General features: G+C 38.5%; 1 protein-coding gene across 5 annotated transcripts in view; it reads right to left on the bottom strand.

Annotated features, from left to right (window-relative positions):
• FNIP2 (folliculin interacting protein 2) overlaps window positions 1-22,075 on the bottom strand; it is a 48,545-nt gene that overhangs the window by 12,928 nt on the left and 13,542 nt on the right. Inside the window, exons 1-13 of one of the 5 annotated variants that reach the window (XM_059844459.1) lie at window positions 18,128-18,708; window positions 13,054-13,180; window positions 10,944-11,078; window positions 9,767-9,867; window positions 9,609-9,680; window positions 8,922-9,022; window positions 8,652-8,741; window positions 7,481-7,552; window positions 6,753-6,882; window positions 3,148-3,349; window positions 2,494-2,582; window positions 1,486-1,632; window positions 1,175-1,344 (exon numbers count right to left, since the gene is read on the bottom strand). In XM_059844459.1, the coding sequence (XP_059700442.1) occupies window positions 1,175-1,344; window positions 1,486-1,632; window positions 2,494-2,582; window positions 3,148-3,349; window positions 6,753-6,882; window positions 7,481-7,552; window positions 8,652-8,741; window positions 8,922-9,022; window positions 9,609-9,680; window positions 9,767-9,867; window positions 10,944-11,078; window positions 13,054-13,180; window positions 18,128-18,312 (1,621 nt within the window). In that variant the 5' untranslated portion in view covers window positions 18,313-18,708. Of the gene's footprint in view, window positions 1-1,174; window positions 1,345-1,485; window positions 1,633-2,493; window positions 2,583-3,147; window positions 3,350-6,752; window positions 6,883-7,480; window positions 7,553-8,651; window positions 8,742-8,921; window positions 9,023-9,608; window positions 9,681-9,766; window positions 9,868-10,943; window positions 11,079-13,053; window positions 13,181-18,127; window positions 18,709-22,075 lie in introns of those variants that run through there. The other 4 variants (XM_059844460.1, XM_059844463.1, XM_059844461.1 and 1 more) reach the window with 4 other exon arrangements.

Raw genomic sequence — 22,075 nt, 5'->3', positions numbered from 1 at the left:
GCAGAGGGCAACATCTCCCTTTCACAATCAGCTTTTACAGCCACAACAGTAACAGCTTTTTGGGCTTTATAAGAATGAAACAAAATCAGAGAGCATTTTGAGTTCAGGCACTGAGAACTTGGCAAGACAAAAAGAGAAACAGACTCCTGACTAGTCACCAGTGGTGACTCCTGGGAGCGACCACAAGAGCTACTACTGAGCTTACGCCTCCAGTCCAGCTGGTTTTTGTAACTCCAGGCCTGGCTCTGTCCTCAACACCACAAACACACTTCTAATTTCCCCTTCAGTCTAACCTCTGCACAATGTTTAAATGACATCTTCAACCAGGAAACAATTCATTACAATTACATGGCCAAAACAGCAAATCTTACACTTTTAGAGAGGTTACTGAGAAATAGAAGCCTGAGACAATCAGGAAGAGACAGCACCAGCATCACAGAGTAAGTCACACATCATTGCCTCAGTGTGCACGTGTGCTATTTTACATGGCAATACAGTACATCAGCTAAAATGAAGGGCTGTCTGATGTCAGACTTTTATTTGCTGCCAAGAAGAGAAGGAATTTTCAAATATTTACCACTGACAGAATTATTTTCTCAGCTTTCATTCACCTACTCATTTGACATCAGTTATCTAGTCCCTTGTATCAAAATAATTTACAAGCTATAAAATTTCTCAGAGACCAGCCTGAGGCACAGAGCATAGAGAAAAAATCTTGCCCCAAGCCCATTCATGTAACAGTAAGTGAAAGGAGCTACTGCCAGTTGCCAGACTTCTAATCTATTGCCCTGCTCTCTATTCTAGCTGTGTTAGAAAGAGGCAAAGGGAGGTAGCTAATTTCAACTACAAAGGGCATCCAAGGCCCAGGTAACTCCTCTCAATCCAGTCTATCTCATCTTGCTTTTTCCCAAACTGCTCAGACCATTCAGAGTACTTGCACCATCTTAATACCTCTATAACAAGTTAACCAGTGTAACAGAGGATGTCAACAAGGAACAAGAATAAAAAGCAGGATATGCAAAGGAGGCCTCCAAATGCTCTGATTAATTAGGCAAAAGATATCTGTTGGTAGCAGGAAACGTGACCTGGACTACAAGCAGCCCTTATCTAAAAGGAGTGGATGCACAAAGGCGATTGTTACAGAAAAATCTGAAGCTTTCCAAATCATACTGACCCAGCTGTGCCCAGAGAGGGTTGTAAGGGTGGGATTTTGCCAGCATGTTCACAGACTGGGATGTGCGCTTCTCAGAGAAGGCCTTGATGGGAGGATGGTCAACTGGCATCACTGTTGGGACCCACGCCAGGTGATATGTCAGCACTGCGGTCAGCAAAGCAGCAAAGAACCTAGGAGGAAAAAAATGTTTAAAAAAGCATGTCCAAAGTAAAACCAGCAAAAGAACACCCCATTAAGTGCTTTAACATATTCACATGCATTGGGAAGCACAAAAGCTTTTTCTTAACAAAAAAGGAGTGGGGGAAGCTTACTGATTTTTGTTGATCTGTTCTATCAGAAAGGTAAATTCTTTAAGAAAACGCTGGCACAGCTGGTTCTTTTCCAGGGTGCTGGACATCATATTAAGCCACACAGGCTCCGCAATCCTTGGAACAGAATATAGGTTCCAGATGGTAACTCTGTCCAAAGAAAATTCCCAAAAAGTCAGTGTTAACATGCACGTTTCAATTCTGCAAATAAATATAAGTAGCCCCTTTCCTCTTCTGTTGTCCAGATTATAATTTGCTGCTTTTTTTTTTGTAAGACCTAGGAGACTAAACAAACTGGAAGAGTTTTTACTCTTCCAGTAATTACTAGCATTCAGAACACTAGTCTGTTTAATTCATATTATCAATAACCCAGTGTCTTCATATGGGTTACATATTGGCTTCCCTTTCTTACATTCCCGTGTGAATTTTATTCAGAGAAACCATTCAGAAATAAATTTGAGGGGAAGAAGAACCCATTCTATTAATTGCACAGATTCAATTTTACATTCCAGATATTACAGAACCTCCATTCCATTAAAGCCTTCTCTCTCTCTCCTGGGCTGACTTTCTCAGTCTTTCACCATTCCTTCCTTTCTCAAGTACAGAAAAGAGAGCTTTTGACTGCAACTTTCTTGCCAGTTACATTGTTCAACATCTATGGCTAGGAGTAGACACATCTATCTGCCTGAGTACATCAATCCACCCAACTGTACAGTCATCACCAGAAGCCAGCTCTTGATGAGATGTTTAGACTTTAACTGACAATCCCAGGAACACGTGAGCGCAACAGAACTACTTTCATTCGCATTTGGAAAACGGCTGAGCTGGTTTCACTCAAAGTTTTCTGAAAACATTTCCCCAATAACCAATGCAGAAAATTCATTCACACTAACTGAAAGACTGTCTAAAATACAAGACCTTACACTCAGTTGCTTATAACTGAAAGTGACAAATATCTTTCATGGGGCATGAAAAGTGCTCTCCTTGTAATTCAGAATTCCATCAACTCACCTGAATTCTCCCAGGGCATCCATGACACGGCTGATATAAACCTGCACTCTCTGGCTGGATTCTGCTATTTTTCTACATGAGATCATGGCCTTGATTAAGAGTTAAAGACACAAAACAGCTGCTTAAAGGATTCACATTCTTCATCTCTTTAAACTTCATTAACATGTCAAAATAACTAAGATCTAGCCCCAGTCCTATACAGCCACTCAGGACAGCAACAAATGCCAACCTCCCTCCACCTCATAGGAGACCAATCCCTAATACTGACAAGGGGAGAGAAGGGAACATTTCTGAGAGGAAGAAGACAGCAAGACAAATATTTTGTGTCTCTTTTAGACACTGCATGAAAGGACAGAGTACCATCATTTCTACAGTCTCTAGGGAGTCAAGAAAACCTCAGAGTGAAATATGGCAAGAACGAAAGAAAAACCACCCATAGCATAAAACTCTCCATTCTAATTCTGTCTAGAAAAGAACTGCACCTCTTTCGGCAGATGCTGAGTTCCTACACTGGGCTCAAGCTCAAGACTGCATGTGTAAGGAGGGAGGCAAGCTTGAAACCACGCACCTTCTCCCACTCTTCATCTATCAGATTCTAGAATACTTCATTCTGATTGACATTTTTCCACATTATGCCAAATTAGTATTCTGTACCTTTTCTATTGCATATTTCAGCTTGTTCATGTGAGACTCAAAAAGAGGAAAGTGAGAGAAAAAGAAATCCTGGAAGTTTCTCTGTGCTTCTTCTTTTTCAGGCAGAGAAAAGATGATGCTGATTGCAATTTTTTTCCTCCGAACAATTGCAGGATTGGAGCTGCAGGTTTCATCAGCCATACTAAACATTTCTTCAGTGGACCTGTAAGACAGATTTGTTAGGACAGTTACCTGCGTACTGAGAGATAATTCAGCTTCTATCCATAGCTCTCTATATAGTGGAAGGAAACTCATTTGTAGGACTCCTTTGACTACATAAGGCTTTGCTGTCACATGTTTCTGAACAGAGGATGCCTGACATTTTGATGGATAAGTCCTGTGCTTGTTCAAATAGGAAGAAGACAATCCCCAGAGAGGCCTGGTGTGAACACTTTCCTCTGAAACAGAACTAATGGACTCCCTCCTGGATTTAACTTTGAGGGAGACAAAGATAAGGGAACAGAGATACATCATACAAAATCATAACCAAAAAAGGTTAAAGGTAACTTTGGAGCTGTGAACTGCATCCAGCACTTGAGCTCCTCTCTAGGTGCTCAGATACATATCTATGATGCTCTTGAACCTGGACTGATGCTCATGAGGGAAGTTGGGAAACATATAACCTATACTATCTAGATTGTTCTTAAGATGGATATTAGCAGTCAACTATTCAAAATAAAACTTTCTATTTGAACTGAAGACAAAATGTCAACACCCAGTAATTACTGTGAAAACACAAACTTAATGCCTACAAATCCACATTTGCCCAGCTGAAAATTGTGTAGACTTCACCTTACAAAGATTTGTTTTCCGCTTAAAACTCTAAAAAAATACCAGAAAAAAACCCCACCCCCCCAATAGTTATTTTACAACCATTATTTTTTTCCCCAAGTTCTGTTTATTTCCTTGATAGTGCTGCCACATTTCTTTCAAGAATTATGTCTCTTCTCAATATTACACATGGGCTGCTACTAAGAGCAATACTGCTCAATGTTTTGATTATGAGCCTGGCCTGCGGACCAAAACACACCTTCAGTGAGTTTGCAGATAATGTCAAATGGGGGGAAAATGGTCAATCAAGGGGATGGTAGTGTCCAGAAAGGCTGTGGAATCTCTGTCCTTGGAGTTTTTCAAGACCTACTCAAGAGTCAAGTTCCACAGACACTTGATGTAAATTCTGAGCTATTGCTTTGCACAGGCAACTGATTTGGATGATACCCACAAGTCTCAACCCAGCATAAGTTTTACTGTGATTATACAAAGGGGTGGCAAATACCCCTGTTCTTCTATAAATACTAGCCTTGCAGCACTGGATATTTATATTGCTGGATTTACAAAATTATTTTTTCTTGCTTAAAAAGTCTTGATTAATTTCACTGAAAAAACACCATATATATATATATATATATATATATATATATAATGTGTATACATAAATAAGTAAAATAGTATGGAAAAAATGTCTATTGGAAGGAACTTCAACTGAATAATGGGTTTTAATCTACTGAGAAATTATAGGAGAAAAAGGTAAAAAAGACAAAAAAGCCATGGAGACATTGAGCGGCAGCTCATCTGGAAATAGCTTGGTTTTAGTTTCTTTTAAGTTAAGACTGCAATAGCAGTGAGTGGTAATTAAAAGTTTGAAGTCTTTTCATATCAGAATTATCTTGAAATAGAGTCTCTAGTATTTATAGAACACTATGAAGCAATTAACAAAAGGAAAGACTCAGGGCTAAGCATTCATTCTTAGTCCATTCTAAAAATAAGTGGTTTACAGTTTAATTGGTTTGACAAAGTTAAATATACAAAAAATTCTCATCACAGAGGTATGAGTCCATGAACACAGGATAAAACACACAATTAAACCCCAGCAAAATACAGCTTGTGGGAAAACAGAGTTCAAGACAAAAACATAACCTCATCTGAACTTCAGGAACTTGCATACAGAGACAGAAATTCCCAAGGAAGTCAGGAAAGGATGGTCAGTCAGCATCTAAGAAACATCACAAGCTTTTGTACTGCTTCCCAGGAACAGAAATTGAGGTATTTAGGTCTGAGAGAGGAGCTTTTTCAATAAAACTGCTAATCTAGCTCGCTTGCCAATATGTGGAATTCCAACTAGACATCTCAATTTCTTTGAGCTCTTGGCCTAAAACATCAGTCACAGAGACTGTAGAATCTTGGCTGTAACAACCTGGGGTGCAAACTGTGCGGCACTGAAGTATTCAACCAGAAGCCTTCTGTTTCTCTAGCAAGTAACCAGAAAACAAGTATCTGAAGAGGCCTTTTGGCTTAGAAAGAGTCCCAATTCAAGAATAATTCTAGACAGTAAAAATAATGATGTGCTGTTTCCAGTATCTTTCCCCAGCACATGTTCTCCAGTGGGGAAAAAACCAACAACCCTGCTCCAGACAGCAAATAAGCAGCCCAAAGAGGCTTTCCTCTAGACAATTTGTAATGTTCAGAACACTTTGCAGAAATTTCTATTTGTGAAAATTTGGCTACTTCTTAAACTGGGCTGAAATGATCTTATTTACCCTAGATGTTTTAACCCTTTTTACATGGGCCGCTCTCAGCCTTTTTTCTTTAGGAAACTAGACTAAAAAGTACTTCAGTTTACTTAAAGCAACCAGTTTATTCTCAACTGCAAGTGTGATTTAGACAGCACAACTGCTACATTAGTACCATGGCACAATTCTTCATGGTAAAAATGATTCACTAAGAATATCTAGAAAAAATGCTGCAAGTGTTGGTTGACACTAAGGAAATAAATCTTTTTAAATGAGGTTTAATTTTTTATTTTTTACTAACTGCATATTTTAACTGGCAGCTTTTATGCTTTTCTTAACTGAAAAGGGAGAGAGGCCAAATAGCATGAATTTCTTGTAGGTCTCCACTAATTCCCTTCTGTCTCTGGGTACAGGTGGATGAGTACAGAGAGAGGATAACCAAGAACCATTCGCTATTTTGCAAATGACAAGGGAAGAATTTGCTTATTAGCTATGAAAAGTCCGCTGCATTCCACGCTTTGTTATGCCACTGAGCTACAAAAGCTAACAAAATTCCAAAACAGAAGACAAGCTTTTTGATCACAGCTTTTTTTTTCTTCCTGTTTTGGCAGAAGTCACATCAGGAACATCCTGTACCAGCCAAGAGAGTCGTCATGGGCTATTACTCCAAAATTTCACTAACTGCTCACTAGTCAGACTTCATCACAGTATAAAGTCATTATGGCAGCAGTGCTGTTACAGTCCCTTTCATCTCAACAGGATGCTCTGCTCCTTCAGAAACAATTTATTTTTCAGAATATGGCTTCATACACAGGCTATACATTCACACCATATTAATACACAGCCTATGTATTCAGTAAAAGTAATTGTATTCCAAATTGGGCTTTGAACTTCATGTTCAGCCAAAACTTAATCTTTTTTTATACTGGCAATCTTATGTAACATGCACAGAAGATAGACTGAGTCGAGAACATTCAATAACAGGGTTTGTGCTTTTAAAGAAAGGAGGCTTAAGCTCTCAAACACTTGTTGTAAGAAGAAAGGTGCTACACTCACCACCTTGGAATAATTCCATTCTCTAAACTGGTTGTCTGACTTCGGAGCCAGCGACGTTGATAGCTGCTAGAAGATGATGATGAAGAGCTTGGAGATGGAAAAGGAGTAACCAGAAGACTGCTCAGAGATGCTATGAAGAAAGCAAGAAACCCCACATACAATGAATCACAAAGAGTGTTGGGTAAATACTTTTCTTCATACTCTACCAATAATTTCTCACAAATATTGCTCTTGCTTGCTAGTCTTTTTCACACAACTCACTTGCAACAGGAGAGAAAAATATTTAAAATTAATATCCTCAAGCAGCAAGATTTATTTGTTATAAAGTAGGAGATTGTCCCTACTTAAACATGTAAAATGTATCTTATTCTCATTAAAAGTGTTCTCTCCCACGAGTTGTTGCACTCCCATTACAATAGACAGGATGATTTCTGGTCTTCATTTTCCTATTCAGTGTAAAAAGCCATTTCTCTTCATTTGCTCTAGTAAAGGCTCCAACCAGTTCTTCCTCCAAATTATAAACAGGTTAAGAACCCAGAACATGGTGGCTATAAACAAAGACTATAACTGCAAATATTTTTGCATAAAGGCTTGGGGCAAATGCAGAAGGCAAACCACCTAGCAGATAAAAACAATTATGGATTTACAGGTCATGAGGTGTCTATATTTCAGGTGAATCACTGCAGCCAAGAACAACTACAAAAGCAGGCAAACAAGACAGCAGATACCTGACCGAGCAATGCCACTGTCTCTGTCTTCATTTTGTCCCCTGCTAGGCATATCAACAGGTGTGCTATGTGCTAAAACAAACAGAACAGATCAACAGAAAATATTACATAACTCATCATACTATTTGTCAACATTCAGAAAAAATGTTTAAGTTTAAAGGTCATACACCAAAAAAATTACATCCTGTACTGTTGCTCAAAATCAGTACGGTGTGAAGAGAAGAGGCAGCAAACAGTAGCCTATGCTGAGTATCATGTTACCACAGGAAGGTTATTTGCCCCAATGTAAATGTAAAAACATCTCTAAGGAGCTTAAGAATATGAATACAGTCTGCATTATCAGAAATCAGAATTTTGAAAGTGAGGGCTGGTGGTATCCTCATCACTCTTGATAAACCCAGTGTGCAAGATTGTCCTTTGACACCGGTTAAGATCAGAATGAAATAGTCTAGCACAAGGTCCATTAAAAGCTTCTGTTTCACTTGCTGAGCTGAGATTTACTGTCCACAAAACTCACAATAAGAAATATTCAGCCTATGTCAGATAACATCAAAGTGTTAGTAGTGCAGAGTAACTCAAAATGTAGAGCATGCAAAATTTGCAAAGGCTGTGAAGAAACTGCATTGGTACTTCAGTTCACATTTTTGCAATTAACAGAAGTAATTAGGCCCGAGATCTACCCACCTGCATGGATCAGCATTCTGCCTGTAAAAAGAGACTGTATGCAGCCTAAAGTTTTGAGAATTAAAGAAATTAATATTGCTTAAGGAAAAAAACCCTTAAAGCCTCCCAGACTTAGCTCAAGAATTTTGAATGTCTGCCACCAAATTAAAAAGTAGCAAGAGATCAGAGAAGAAAAAGCTGTACACCAGCAAGACACCTGCATGTTAGCAAGAAAACAGCAACAAGCCAGGAAACATAAGTTCTCTAAGAAACATAAGGGCTAATTCATCTTAAAAAGACTGCATAAAATATCTTTAAAATTAAACACAGTAATTTAGCCATCTTTTCAGGAGACACATTTTCAAGTATATACCAGATACACCTGTTGTCACTATTTTAGCCCTCTGTTTCTAGAGACTAATTATGCATGTCCTGCAAAGATTCAGAAGGAGCTGGATTTGTGTGTGCATATGGATGGGTCACACTGTGGCTGGCATTCCACACAAACCTGCAAAGAAAGAAGCACTGCGGATGAGCCGGAGGGGACCTCCTTCAGACACACCCTGCAGCAGTTTGCTGCTACACAGCTGTAACACACCTAGGAAACAAAAGCAACGTAGAGAAAATGGAAAAAAATGAGAAAATAAAAAAGAAACAAAAAAAAGTAAAAAACCCAAGGAGGTGTTGTACTGGGAAAAAAAAAAAAAAAACAAAAACAAAACTGAATGAACAGATGGCCTCATGTTGTCAGAAAGACACAGAACCTGGAAATATTTACCTAAATTACTTCCACTGCGACAGGTTCCCAAACCATTCTGATTGGAGCTCAGCTTTGCCAGACTGGGATCTTGGTTGATGTATTCAAAGCTATCTTGCAAGCTAAAACAGGGGGAGAAGCCAGTATTCCTTGAGAATATGATCAAAACACATCAATATCAGCTTAAGAATCAGGTTCATTTTATAAAAAAAGAAGGCTGAACATTAAAAGCAAATTGAAGGACAAGTAGGTTTCTGAAACTGGAAGGAAACAGCTTTTATTTTTTATATTTGAATTATTGGAAGAGTCTTTCTATGACATTTGGGATTCAATTTATTCATATTTGCCCATTTTGGGGAGGAGATATAACAGAACAGCATATTTGTTGAAGGAAACAGAAATGGGATACGGGGACAAAGCATTCTCAGCATATCCCTTCCTCACCCTTCTGACAGCAGTAAGAGACAGAAGTTTGATTGTCCAAAGCACCTAACCTCTGAACTTATTACATGTCCTGGACAAATTAGAAAGCAGAAACTTGGAGATTTTTTTTTAGTTAAAAACTTGGCTGGACAAACTAGGATCTATTAAGAGAATTCTTCTCCACAGCTGCCTTCCCAATTTTCTAACAGACCTACAAAAGGAGAAAGACAGACAACTGCACTGGCTGGGAAAGGAAAGAAATTATATATAAAAAAAGATTCTTACTTATTGTTGCTTCCACTGAAGCTTCCTACCCTGGCTGAGAAGACTTTACTTATCATCAGCTGTGGGGGAGAGCTGAAAGGATAAACAGTCATTTATTTCACTGAGTCATCAATTCCAAGTGCCTGACAAGACAGTGCATCACAGAAAAGGACACTCACCGTATGTAGTGAATTTTCAAGGTGGAGCCTTTGTAACTCATTGCCACTGAGCCAAACATCATTTCTCCCAGCATATTGACATCGGAGGCTGGTCTGGTGTACTACACAGACAAGAAGATGGGAACAGCAAAGTCAAAAATAACTTGGCATACTATTTCAACTTACCACAGTGCCACAGTGATGCATTTGGAATGGAGAACAAAGAAGTTCATCTTTTTCATGCAGAGTAAGATCAGTGTGCACTCAGTGTGGGTTTAACACTGTGGATTTAGCAGGTACAGCAGAAAGAAATCCTTCATTTTGCTTACTAGATGAGCAGTGCTACCTTTGTTCTGGGGGGACCCCCAGAGGCAAGAGAGAAAAAAAGATCTTCTGCATTTCCAAAGAAATAGCTGTTTCCACAACATTCCCATATAACAAAGTGTTTGATAAAAGGTGTAAATGTTACCAGGACTTGGATTCTGTGGTCTGGATCCCCAAAAAATAAACTGCCTGCCTTATTCAAATGAGTAAATTCACCTTCCCTGACCTTGTAGAAAGCTTATTGGAAACATTTTTAATTGGAAAATGACTTGTGATTATAGATGCTGTGATTAGAAATCAGTTTAGAAATCAATTAGAAATTTTGTTTTAAAGACTGATATCAATAGCAAAAACAAAGAGAAGTTTATTAATTCTGAAGAAAATCACCTTCCAGTTAAATGAAATTATTTTCTTTTCCAGCCTTAACCTATGCATCCTTCAAACTTCATTTTTCTATGTGAAATGCTAACTCTTTTACTAAGAAAGAGACAGAGTACCTAAATTTCATGTTATAGTAAGAAAGACTAAAGGGACTCAATTAACCATGTTCAACAGCCTCTTCAGAACAGACCTGAACACAGAACAGTATAGTGCTTCTTTCGACCCTCTTATGACAAAGTGCTATTAGATATATTTCACAACTCCTTGAAAGGTAAGACCAAGATAGGTAAAAAGGTAAGACTAAAAGGTTAAGATGCAAACACACATATTTTTATTCTACAACACTTTAAGGATAGACTAGATATCTCGAGGTTCAGATTAATCTGTAATGTAACAGAAGCCAAAGTCATTCAATGCACCTAAGCGAAGGCTTTAATAAACTAACTCCTCTGGTAAAATAGAAAAACTAAAGCAACAAAGTAGCAAATATTACCTGATACTTCGGTATCTGCTCTTTGATATTTTGCATACAGCTTAGAGAGGGACTATGGGAAGAAACACTGTTGTTCCCATTGCTTGCTTGGCAGTTCTTGGCAGAAGTCTTTACAGAAGCCTCATCTGCCATTTTCTATGTTAAAACAGAACAATGTGATAAAAAGTAAATCTGAGAACTCCCATCTGTAAACATATCACGGCAAGAATCTCCTTAAAACTACAGGAAAGCAACAGAAATAAATACTCTTATTTGGTTCAAAAAATATGTATCAGTTTTAAAATATTTTTTTTTAATGACAGGATCAGAGCAAGTGGAGAATTGCTCTCACATTCACACTGTCAGATACGTTTTCATAGTATCACATACAATCAGAATAATCAGTTCCACAGGAAGATCATTCCCAATTGTTATGAATTACTCTTTGTAATATTTGCCACAATTTATGTAAACAAAATCTCAGCTTATGGGTACCTTACAAACCAATTCCTGTAATCATTTGCACAATAATCATTCAAATTGCATATAACTTTTGCTCCCCAAGTGATTAACGGATTTCTGAAATAGAAGAACAGCTAGCAAAAACTAGGGATGAATAATCCACCATTTGGTAGAATTAGCAGGTTAAAGACAAACAATGTATTTGAATACTCAGTGTGAATAAGCCTTAGTGTATTTCAGAAAAACACACAATACACACATACACCTCCTTGACTTCAATTTAAACAGGACTGACTTTTGAAAGTAATTTTGTCTTCCTTTTAAATGAATCAAGTTTTAGTTTTAGTGTTTAATAACAACCAAATACTCAAAATAATTTTGAACATCTAGGTTCTTTTGCATGGCATTCAAAGTGGTTTGGCAGTTTTAAAAGGGTACTTAGATTAGTGAGTGTCTGGCTAGAAAACAGATTATAGCCTGTATCATGTGTTATGAGGGAGGTTATAATCTGTTTTATGTCAGTGTTGCATAGAGAGTTTCTGGTAGGACATTTTGTAGTTAACTTTTAGCTAAGGTATTCAAGTAAGTGGAATAATTTGAGTATTTAAATGAAGCCAGAAATGCTTTTCTTGCTAAGATGCTATTGGTTTTAAAACAACTTTAAGATACTAAGTAATGACCTTGATTTTGGGTGGGGGGTGGGGGAAGAGGGGAAGCAAGATTAACAACCAGTCTGACCCATTTACGCTCTTAAGTAGATGAGCAGACATCAGCTGATGATGCTCATCAGTCTTACTGATTCAGCACAATGGCATATTTACAGTGTGACTGAAACACAGACTGTTGCTTTTAAGCATCTTCATAACTAAGTTCTACAAGTTGAGACTGTTCTTCCACGGCTTATACAGATATATATATATATAGCTCTGCAATAAACCATGTTAGTCTAACAAGCTGAAGCTGCTGGTTCTGAAAAAAAAATCAAAACAAACAAAAATTTGAAATAATTTAATGTAGAAGAGAAACATAGAGGCAGTAAGAGAAAACAAGCAAAACCACCACAAAACAGAAGACATTATTGCTTTACTGATATTAAAATGACCTAAGTTTGCTGAAAGCTTTATTCCACAATTTGTGTGCTTGGAGAGAAGCAAAAAGAACTTGCATCTTGACAGCATCTGCTCTTGCTTCTATGTGTCACCAAAACTTACATGGCCATATATACCGTCACATGTCATGCTTACACAATACAACGCAGTTAGCTAGTGAAGTTGTTTTAATTCACATAAAGACAACAGCTTTACTACTCCAAACACCAAAGGAAAAAAAGCACCTTTAGACACATGGTGGACATCACTGAAACAGATTGCACAGCCAGGACTAACAACAAAAAGCAAACAGCATTAGAAAGGCTGAAGAAATCTCAGTTTAACAGTAAATAGATTTCCCTGCCTGAAAGCAAATCCAGATTGTTACATTTGAATACCATATTTACATTATAAATACAAAATACCAGATATGTTCATAGGCTTGCTGCAATGATGCTTGTGGCAGCTATCACAGTGAAAGATCACAAGATTAAGAAGTTGACACTGTCCTCTTAAAAGAACTGCTTTTGGATAGGAAAACAAAAGAGCAGTAGGACAACAGCAAAATCAACATTTCATACCTGAACCACAGCTTCATCAATTTTGCGGACTGCTTTGGAATCAAATAAGACCTGTCTGCCTCTCCTCTCACAGTCTTGGTAAACTATCAGGCGGATTTCATTCAAGTCCAACTCTGAAGAGGACCAGCTACGGATTAGAAACACAAGATATTAAAATAGTGTGCTTACTTTGCAGGTTCATTTAAGTGAAGAAACGGGTATTAGGCAAATACATGTTTTACTTAGCATTTACAGTATCCAGGCTGCACATCACATAGCTCCAAGCAAAAAGGAATGCCAAAGGAGTGTCTAAGCTCAGTGTCACTGACAGAGGCAGGCACAGCCAGACCGATTTTCATCCAATCTTCTTCCAAAATTTTCCAGAAAGAGAACACAAAACTTAGTCTCAGCAATCCGCTCCAGGCTTAACTACTATTATTCTCATCTCTGTACACAGCCTGGATCATCCTTATTATAAGCTAAGCGTACTATTTTATGCAATACTCCCAGTGGCAATAAAACACATTGGATTACCATCCTCTCTACTGCAGCCTTTCAAAAGCACAAGGCTTACACCTTCTCTCTTCCTTCTCTAAACAGCACAAACCTAATTCCTTTTGACCTATTCCTGACAAGTTAAGTTAAGATTTTCCCAAAGTTTAAGCCTTGCAACGGATAGACAAGGTTTATGTTGTTCCATTCTTCTCCCTGTTTTCTGAGACATTTCAGGGGTTACAGAGCAGCCATTGATTACTGAGACTTGATGTCCAGCTACAATGAAAATAATTTAGTACATGAAACCAAGATACTTGAACTTCAACCTGAAGCAAAACAATTCTCTCAAGCCAGAATCTGCCCATTCTGCAAAGATACAACATGGCACATGACCTGCCTCGCTGCACTACCACAGAGGCTGAGAGGCCAAAGAGATTATTGTGGCAATGACAAGAAACCTCATTTTCTAATTCCAAAAGGAGTCAGTCTCCACATCAGAGCATGGAGATTTGCTCGGCCTCAGCTTTAGCTACAGAAAACACTTCTCAGGTTATTCAGCTGACAAGCTGAGATCAATGGAAAAAACCTACTACTGCATAAAGCAGTGCCATAGAGCACTGCTGCTCAGTCACACTGCCCCAGCCCTGACCTGGATGGACTGCACCTGGGGGGTGAGAGTACAACTGTTATTAATAGTTGTTGGTTTAACAAACTGCATAACAGACTTCAGTCAAGGCCACACTGATCTTCCACCCAAAAGGAAGCTTCATTTAGGAATTTCCCCAAACTGTGCTTTACAGAAATGGAAGGTAGATAATTGAGAGAAGAGCATAAAACTCCTATACAGATGAAAGACTAGAATTTAGGAAGCTATTTCTTTTATTCCATGCTCTGTCAACATCCATAAATCAACAGCAAGGTAAACACTATCAAATTCTGCTAGAGTCAGGATAACTGCTTTAGAAGTACACCTGCAAACTTGTGATTTTAAAATAATTTAAAGTAAAGCCAACCTAATTTCTTCTTTGTGCTATTTCTACGTAGCTAAAAAAAGCAAAAAAAAGCCTAAATAGACATCTTTTTCAAACCTGAAAGACCTCAATCTGGAGGTCTATTTTTAAACATCTTGGGACAGAATAAGCCACATACCTATCTCCATTGTCCCTCTAATAATACAAGTATGCCGTATGTATGTAATATACAAGGTTTCCCATCATGGAATGATGCTAAAGGCTGTTTTGCCATCCACAGTGAGGAAACCTCTTGATGTGTCTGTAACATGTTGCCTTCAGAACTGCTGAGTGCCAGGCAGATTTCTTTTCAAGCCTTCCCTTTCAAAGGCAGTCACAGCATCATGGTAAGCTGCATGAGACCAGACCTGATACAACTGTTGATAGCTGCCCAACAAAGATCCTACACACCTTGCTTACACAGAGAGCTGCAACTACACCATCTGTGTAAGAAGTCTGTTACTAGTTTCTCAGCCCACTGCCTGTGAAATGCCATTACAAACTCCAGTTATACTGAATGCAAGAGAAGTCAGGGCCATCAATACACTTCATCCTAGTCTGCCACATGAATCTGATACTCTTCAGAACTAGATACCCTAATGTCTCTTCAGTTACACAGCTATCTATTTACTTACTTGCTGCAACAGACAACCTGAAGTAACTATGCTATTTTCTTAAAAAGGCTGCAGGTCTTTCCTTTCTTTAACAGCAAAGAAAAGTTACATATCTATGGCTTTAGCTTAAATTCTATGCAAGAGTAAAGCCTTATTTATCTCCAAGACTGGCACAGGAGCATCCATACTTCAGACCACAGGCTTGTAAGTCTAAACTAATATTCCTTTCAGACACAGATTAAGCCAATTTAGCCCTGCATCTGCCCACTGATGCAGGGTTGCATGAATTCAGGTTTCCTGATGAACAAATGAACTTGCTCATTACACACTAAAGCAAACCTCATGTTGTTCTTGCAGTGCTGACTTCTGTATAAGACATGAACTGGATTTTATGTTAAAGTGGAAGCCAACTTAACAGCCTTTTCCACACCACATGCTAGAACTAAAGATTGCTGTAATCTGCCAGAACTACAAACAGATTCTTTGATACCAGACAGCAACAAGCTAAGAAATTACACAAAACCTATCATACAGAGCTTTATGTGACTAGCAAACCAAATCTAGGGAAGTAATTTCAGATAATGCTTCTTATAGTTCTAACCAAATACCAAACTTATGTTTTAATGATGCCATTGCTTACAGATGCATTTCCTGCAGCAGACCTAGCCATTACAGAAGAGATCTCATCTATAGGTAATTTATACAGGCATACAAGTCCATGTAGCCTCATTACTTCCGCATGGAATTCAGCATCAGGCCCAAGACCAGTCAGATGACCGGGATGTTTATGCCCATCACAAAAGCTGATGAGCACTGCTTACAGCACTTCCACCCTTTATTGTTTAAGCGAGGTTATGTAACACAGTTCCCCCAAAACAGGGACAGCAGGAGTATTCAGTCGTCTCCTAAAAGCAGAGTGTTGAAGAATACAGACTCTTTGGTCAGATCTGCTTTCACACACATAAAAACCAAAACCCTAAAATGTTACTTCCTTATCTCTATATCAGCTTATTGCTTATTTAGCAATGCCAGGTCCTGCATATTCTTAAAAACCAGCTGAATTAACTAAATCAATATGATCTTGTTTATATGTTCACATTTCAGGTTAAATTTGGCTGGTTAGACTAACCATATGTTCTAATTTGACCACAGAACTAAGAGCCCCACATGTCTTCTCACCCCTTTTTGTAACTATGTGACCCTTTCTGTTACTTGTGTCTGCTCTGGTAATTGTAGGAAACTGAATTCTCTGCAGCAACCGAAGTCCGTCCAAACACATGAAAGTGGATCAGAAACATGGTTGGAGAAAGGAAGAAGGAGAAAGCAGTGGAACCTGCACCTCTTGGTGGCAGCATGACTTACACTAACCCACTTCATCCATGGAACTATATACCTTTAGGAAAGGGCACACAGAAAATGTTCCCAATACATTACAAGTCAGTATTGAGGCTAGTTGGGATGTTAATTGAGTTTTCTTGTTCCCAAGTCAGTTCTCTGTCTGGTTAGTGAGCTGATTCCCTAAGGGGAGCCAGTTGCAAAAGGACTTAAAAGGCCAAGGCCAGAACAAGGGGAAAAAGGACAAGAGCATGATGCCAAAAATCAAAGAAAGAAGTGGCTCCTTCAGCACCATCAGTCTGTTTGAGCAGCACAGATTACCTAGCCTCACCTTCAGATTGTACCTTTACCGTAGGTGGAAGATGCTAGAACTAATAAACACTATCTTCAAGTTAAAATAAACAAACCAAATCAAGCTGTGCTCATATGACAGTAGAACCAGGTCTACCACAGATACTAAAATGTTATGGATTTTTTGAAATTTATTTTTTGAAAGGAAGCCACAAGTTGGAACAGCTTGCTGATATCCTGAAAAGTTTTGTCCCTCCCTAGAGAAGCTTAAGCTTGCTTTATTTTCTCCTACACATGCCACTTTCCTTTGGTTTTTTCAACATTTCTTCAATTAGAGTTATGAGACATGGAGGCAAGATCTCTCTTACTTAGGGGAAAGCAAACTTATTTGTTCCAAGAAAAAAAATCTCAAAAAATTTGTCTCATTCTGCCCTGAATAAATACTTTAAGTTAATATAGATCTCCAAACTCTAATGTTTACAAAGAAAGCTTTTGCTTCACCTTTATAATTAGCAGCATGCATGCAATAACTGAAGAGTGACCTATTCATTTATATTCAAAAACTACTTTGGCTGACCTTAAACTGTTTTTGAAAGTGACTAACTCCTCACTCCTCCAGTGCAACTTCACCAGGCTAGAGAACCAAACAGACTGAAACATCTATGCATATTTATCTATATTTTTCTGCTTCTTAGGCCAGCAATCCTGAATTTAGAACAATAATCCTAAAACCCTTGGGTAGCAGAATTTGGAAAAAGCCACCCTGAACTGTATTTTTGACACAGCTACATAGCTATAAATAGTCAGACCCTGAAGACATGCTGGCACATGTCTGAAAAGGGCAATACAAAAGTTAAATAAATACTATTCCCCCTTCAGATTACTCTGATGTAATGCTCGAATTAGAGGTAATTCACAAGGAAAGCAGAGGGTTCCCCTCTCTGTTCTTCCCCCACTTCACAGCATTCTCTCCTGTCAGCTCTGTACACTGTTAGTACTTGACCCACTAACACAGGAGGTGGCAAAAAAAGTAAAAGAGGGGAAACTAATTAGGAAACTAGAAAGAGAAGGTAAGATTATTTAACCTTAATTGAAAAGAAAGGCAATTACCCTTATGCCTCAGTTTGCATATACATAAATCTTACACAGAATCAAGTATGTTGGTTTGGTTTCAAAAAGGAAAAGACTTTCTGGAGCTTCAGTCATCATCATCATCAAGGATAAGTTTCTAACAGAACTTTTTCAATTATTTACAAAGTAGCCTTTCAGCATATGATTATAAATCTACTGTTACATTAAAATGTCTTTCTTTGTCAAAAATCATATACATCAAAAAAGTTACATGCATACCTGTTTTGCAGCAGTCTAGTCACTTTGTTGGCACAGCTGACACTTTCATCTCTCAAAGACTTCCTAATTCTTTCATCCAATTTGGTACAAGAGAGATTATTTCCAAGTGGTACATCATTGTTGTTTCTCGTTCTTTCTATTCGTCCCCCAGTGCCATTTGCAGTTTTTGGTGTACCCCCACACATTTTCTTAGCTACAAATCCTCTTGTAAAGCTCCCTCAAAGAAACTAAATACCTGCTGAAGAGAAACAGCCTCAAGCAAGTTTCTTCACTATCGATCAACCGTTAACAATGGTAATTTACCATCAGCTTTCTTCCCTATTAAGGAGCACAGGCAGATGAATTTCCAGTTGGGGGAAAAAAATGCAAAACGATCTTCATATATTCTGTAAGCCATTAATACAAAAGGACAGCTGTAGCTAATGTACTTCTGCAATTATTCCAGACAGAACAGACATGACTTTCAGGTTTCAGAAGCCATCGTGGACTTGCTCTTGCTGCTGTCAGAGGTTTTCCCTCCTAAGCCTGGTACAAACCTGTAGCAGATACAACAGCTAATATTGACTTTAGCTATGTTTGTTTCCTGGTATGTGATTTAGGTAGCTGGCAATTATGTAGTCACAAGACTGAACCATATGGCCTCTTTAAAAAAAAAAAAAAAAAAAAAAAAAAAGCATAGTTGCTTCTGCAGTGACTCGCCCTTAGTTGCAAGGTTGTTCTAACTGGCTACAACACCCTGTTAATGGCTCTCATGTGAGCAAGTGTCATCTGACAACCCCTAGCAACCTCCTATAGCTTAGGAGCAAGTAAGAATCTGTCATCATTGCCATATGGTTATCAGTTTAAAAAACCCAACTACCAACACCAAGAAACATGCTAGATATTCTGCGCTGTAATGCTTTTATTTCTAAGGACAAATACTAATTATACTTGGACAAGAACTTGACACTAGTACTTGAAAAGTTTTTTTGAAAAAGTATGAAAGAAAACCAGAAAAGGTTACAGACTTCAAGTTGCTGGATGAGAATTTATAGTCATGTGCCTCTTGAAATAATTCAATAACAGTACCGACAACAAAAATACCTAATATAATACTCCTGACCCAGTAAATTTAGGTTTTTAAACAGAACAAAGGAATCAGATCACAGAAGACAGAATATCATCAAGTCCAACTCCTGGGCCCGCACAGGAGCATGCCCAAGAGTCACACTTCTGCTCCAAAGTGTTGTCAAACACTTCTTGAGCTCTGTCAGGATTGGTGCTGTGACCACTTCCCTGGGGAGCCTGTTTGAGTGCCCAAACATCCTCTAGGTGAGTAGCTTTCTTCTAATATGCAACCTAAACCTCCCCAGCATAAGTTCAGGCCATTCCCTTGGGTCCTGTCACTGGCCACCACAGACAAGAGATCAGTGCCTGCCCCTCCTCTTCCCCTCATGATGAAGTTGTAACTGCAATGAGGTCTCCTCTCAGCCTCCTGTTCTCCAGGCTCAACAAACTGAGTGGCCTCAGCCATTCTTCATATGGCTTCTCCCTAAGGCCTTCCATCATCTTTGTTGCCCTCCTCTGGACACTCTGATAGCTTAAATATCTTTTTTGTATTGCAGTGACCATAGCTGCACACAGGATGTTCTGTTAGGCTCTGGTAATTCTACTGCAGAACAAAGTCCTCTTCCCCATCTTTGCACTAAAAAGTTATCCAGACATATCTGCTCATAATTCCCATCTCATGAACTATGATGGGCTTTCTCCCTATCAGTAAAATTTTAAACATTTTATAACATAACAGCCGTATTTCCCTTCCAGGTTAAAAAGGGAAAATCACTTCGTTAATGGTCAACCAGACCAGCAGCAGAGTTAGAAGCAAGATTTCAAAACCCAGGGCTACGTGCTACCTGCTAAATAGCACAGCACCCTTAAAATGATTTTGTAATCACAGTTAACCCCAACCTCCAAAAACTGGACAGAGGTGAGGAAGAAAAACCTAGAGCAAGGTTAGGTTGAACAACTTGCTCTGTTGCTTAGGGAAACCCATAGCAATAAAATATCCAAACTCCACTTCAATCCCTAGAGAAGTAACAAGTACTGGATCACAATCACTCCTCCTCCCAAGTACAGCAAACAAGTGAAATCTTTGGCCTGTTCTCAAGTGACTTAAATGATCTCGGAGAAGACAGCTCTAGCCCTCACCTCATTGAGGAAGACTACTTTAAACACCAGTGTTACCAGTCATCTTTGCAGCTCAAATGAAATAAGTGAAATAATACACTTTGACTAAGATCAGGAAATCATAGCTTTCACTTCTGTACTACACTTTTCCCAAACAAACCAAAATTCTAGAACATTCATCAAACTATCAAATTCCCATCAGGCATTAGAACAAGGAACTCCTGTAAGCTCACTAAATAGATGTGCTTCACAACACTACCTCATCTGTAAATGCAATCATCTGTAGAATAATATAAATCCTAAAGTACCTGGGGAATTAACATTGCAAATCCACAGAATAGTTTCTAAACAGCAACAAAATAATACATAAATCCACACATGGAAAACACACAATCCATAAAGTAGATAACACAGAAAATGGAAGAAAGTGTCCTGCTCTGCAGATATAATCCTCTGTGAAGCAGAATTTAATCACTCTTTTTCTAGGCTATGTGACAGCCTGTCACCTGCTCTGTTTGTAGGTCATTTCCTGCCCTTCATCTTCACTGCGAGACAATTGCCTTAATGATTTCAAGTCAAGGTAAGACTTCAGCAAGAAAATTCAGGGTGGGGGAAAGAGGAAATAAATGTATGCTATGTAGTTCAGAATAATTTTCTGTACAAATTACAGCTGTCCACTAAAACTTACGCACTGTTTTCAACCTAAGAGAATATTTTCTGAGACCCATGCAAGGTTTTATTTTCCAAACAGTTTTTAGAAGTGGCTAGAGAAGCTTAAGAAAAAAAAGTTTGAATCATACCTGCTGTTTCAGTGAACATTTCTTTTTGCAAAACATACACTTAGCAAGATTGATACACAAAAAATGCCTAGACCCAGACATTGAGGGTTAGTGCCAAAACACATATTTAAAGAAGAAGTGGAACCTCTTTTGGACTGCCTAGTGATGATTTTCCCTCTTTTAGTCCATTGAATAGCTTATAGGGAAGACAGGTTCCCATCCTCCCTCCTAATTTGCCTCATTTACCCTGCATTGTTTCTTCTCTTTCTAAAACCTCAGATATGGAAGAGTTGTGCCGATGCCACACCACATTCCTTTTCCACGATGACTTAAAGTAGTCCTAATATGGCAAAGCTCTATTAACCTCAGATGAACTACCTTGTTCGAGCATGATACATAGTTACTAGTTTCACACAAGTTAGGCGGGATACATTGCAGATTAGTCACGCAACAAGTGAAGGAAGGTATTATTTGGAGCACTGCTCTCTCTCTCTCAAGACAGATTTTCCTGAAGAAAGAGTTCAGGTGGAGAAAAATAAAGTTCTAGGTATGAAATCGCTGTACAGAAGAGTTACTTTTTTTTAGGCTAATTTTATATATTCCTCTATGAAATCCAAAACAATATTGGATATATTTTTTCATTGAAAAGCTAGAATTCCACAGATTCCCTGCTTAGGAAAGGGCAACATACTGGATTTCTGTAAGGCTGGAAGCATTTGTTCATCATCTTTGTTGCTACAAAGCAGTATTATTACAGACATGCACAAAAAATGACAAGACACACACACTGCTGATAGAGGTTAACAAACAGATCTACACAAGTTGGAGTCACCATAAAGTGCATACATCAGCTTTCCACAAACATAAAGAGCAGCCCATTAAAGCAGTACGTCACAATTCAACTTCTCTAAGTTATCAGGAATCACTGCTCACTGGCTTATCTACAAGTCTGAAGTTTGGGAGTTAGCTTTCATAGAGTATCTCAGTAATAATGTAGAAATAA

The sequence above is a fragment of the Haemorhous mexicanus genome, chromosome 4 (genome assembly GCF_027477595.1).
Source record: "Haemorhous mexicanus isolate bHaeMex1 chromosome 4, bHaeMex1.pri, whole genome shotgun sequence".
Classification (NCBI taxonomy): domain Eukaryota; kingdom Metazoa; phylum Chordata; class Aves; order Passeriformes; family Fringillidae; genus Haemorhous; species Haemorhous mexicanus.
This window is presented reverse-complemented; position numbering and strand designations above follow the sequence as displayed.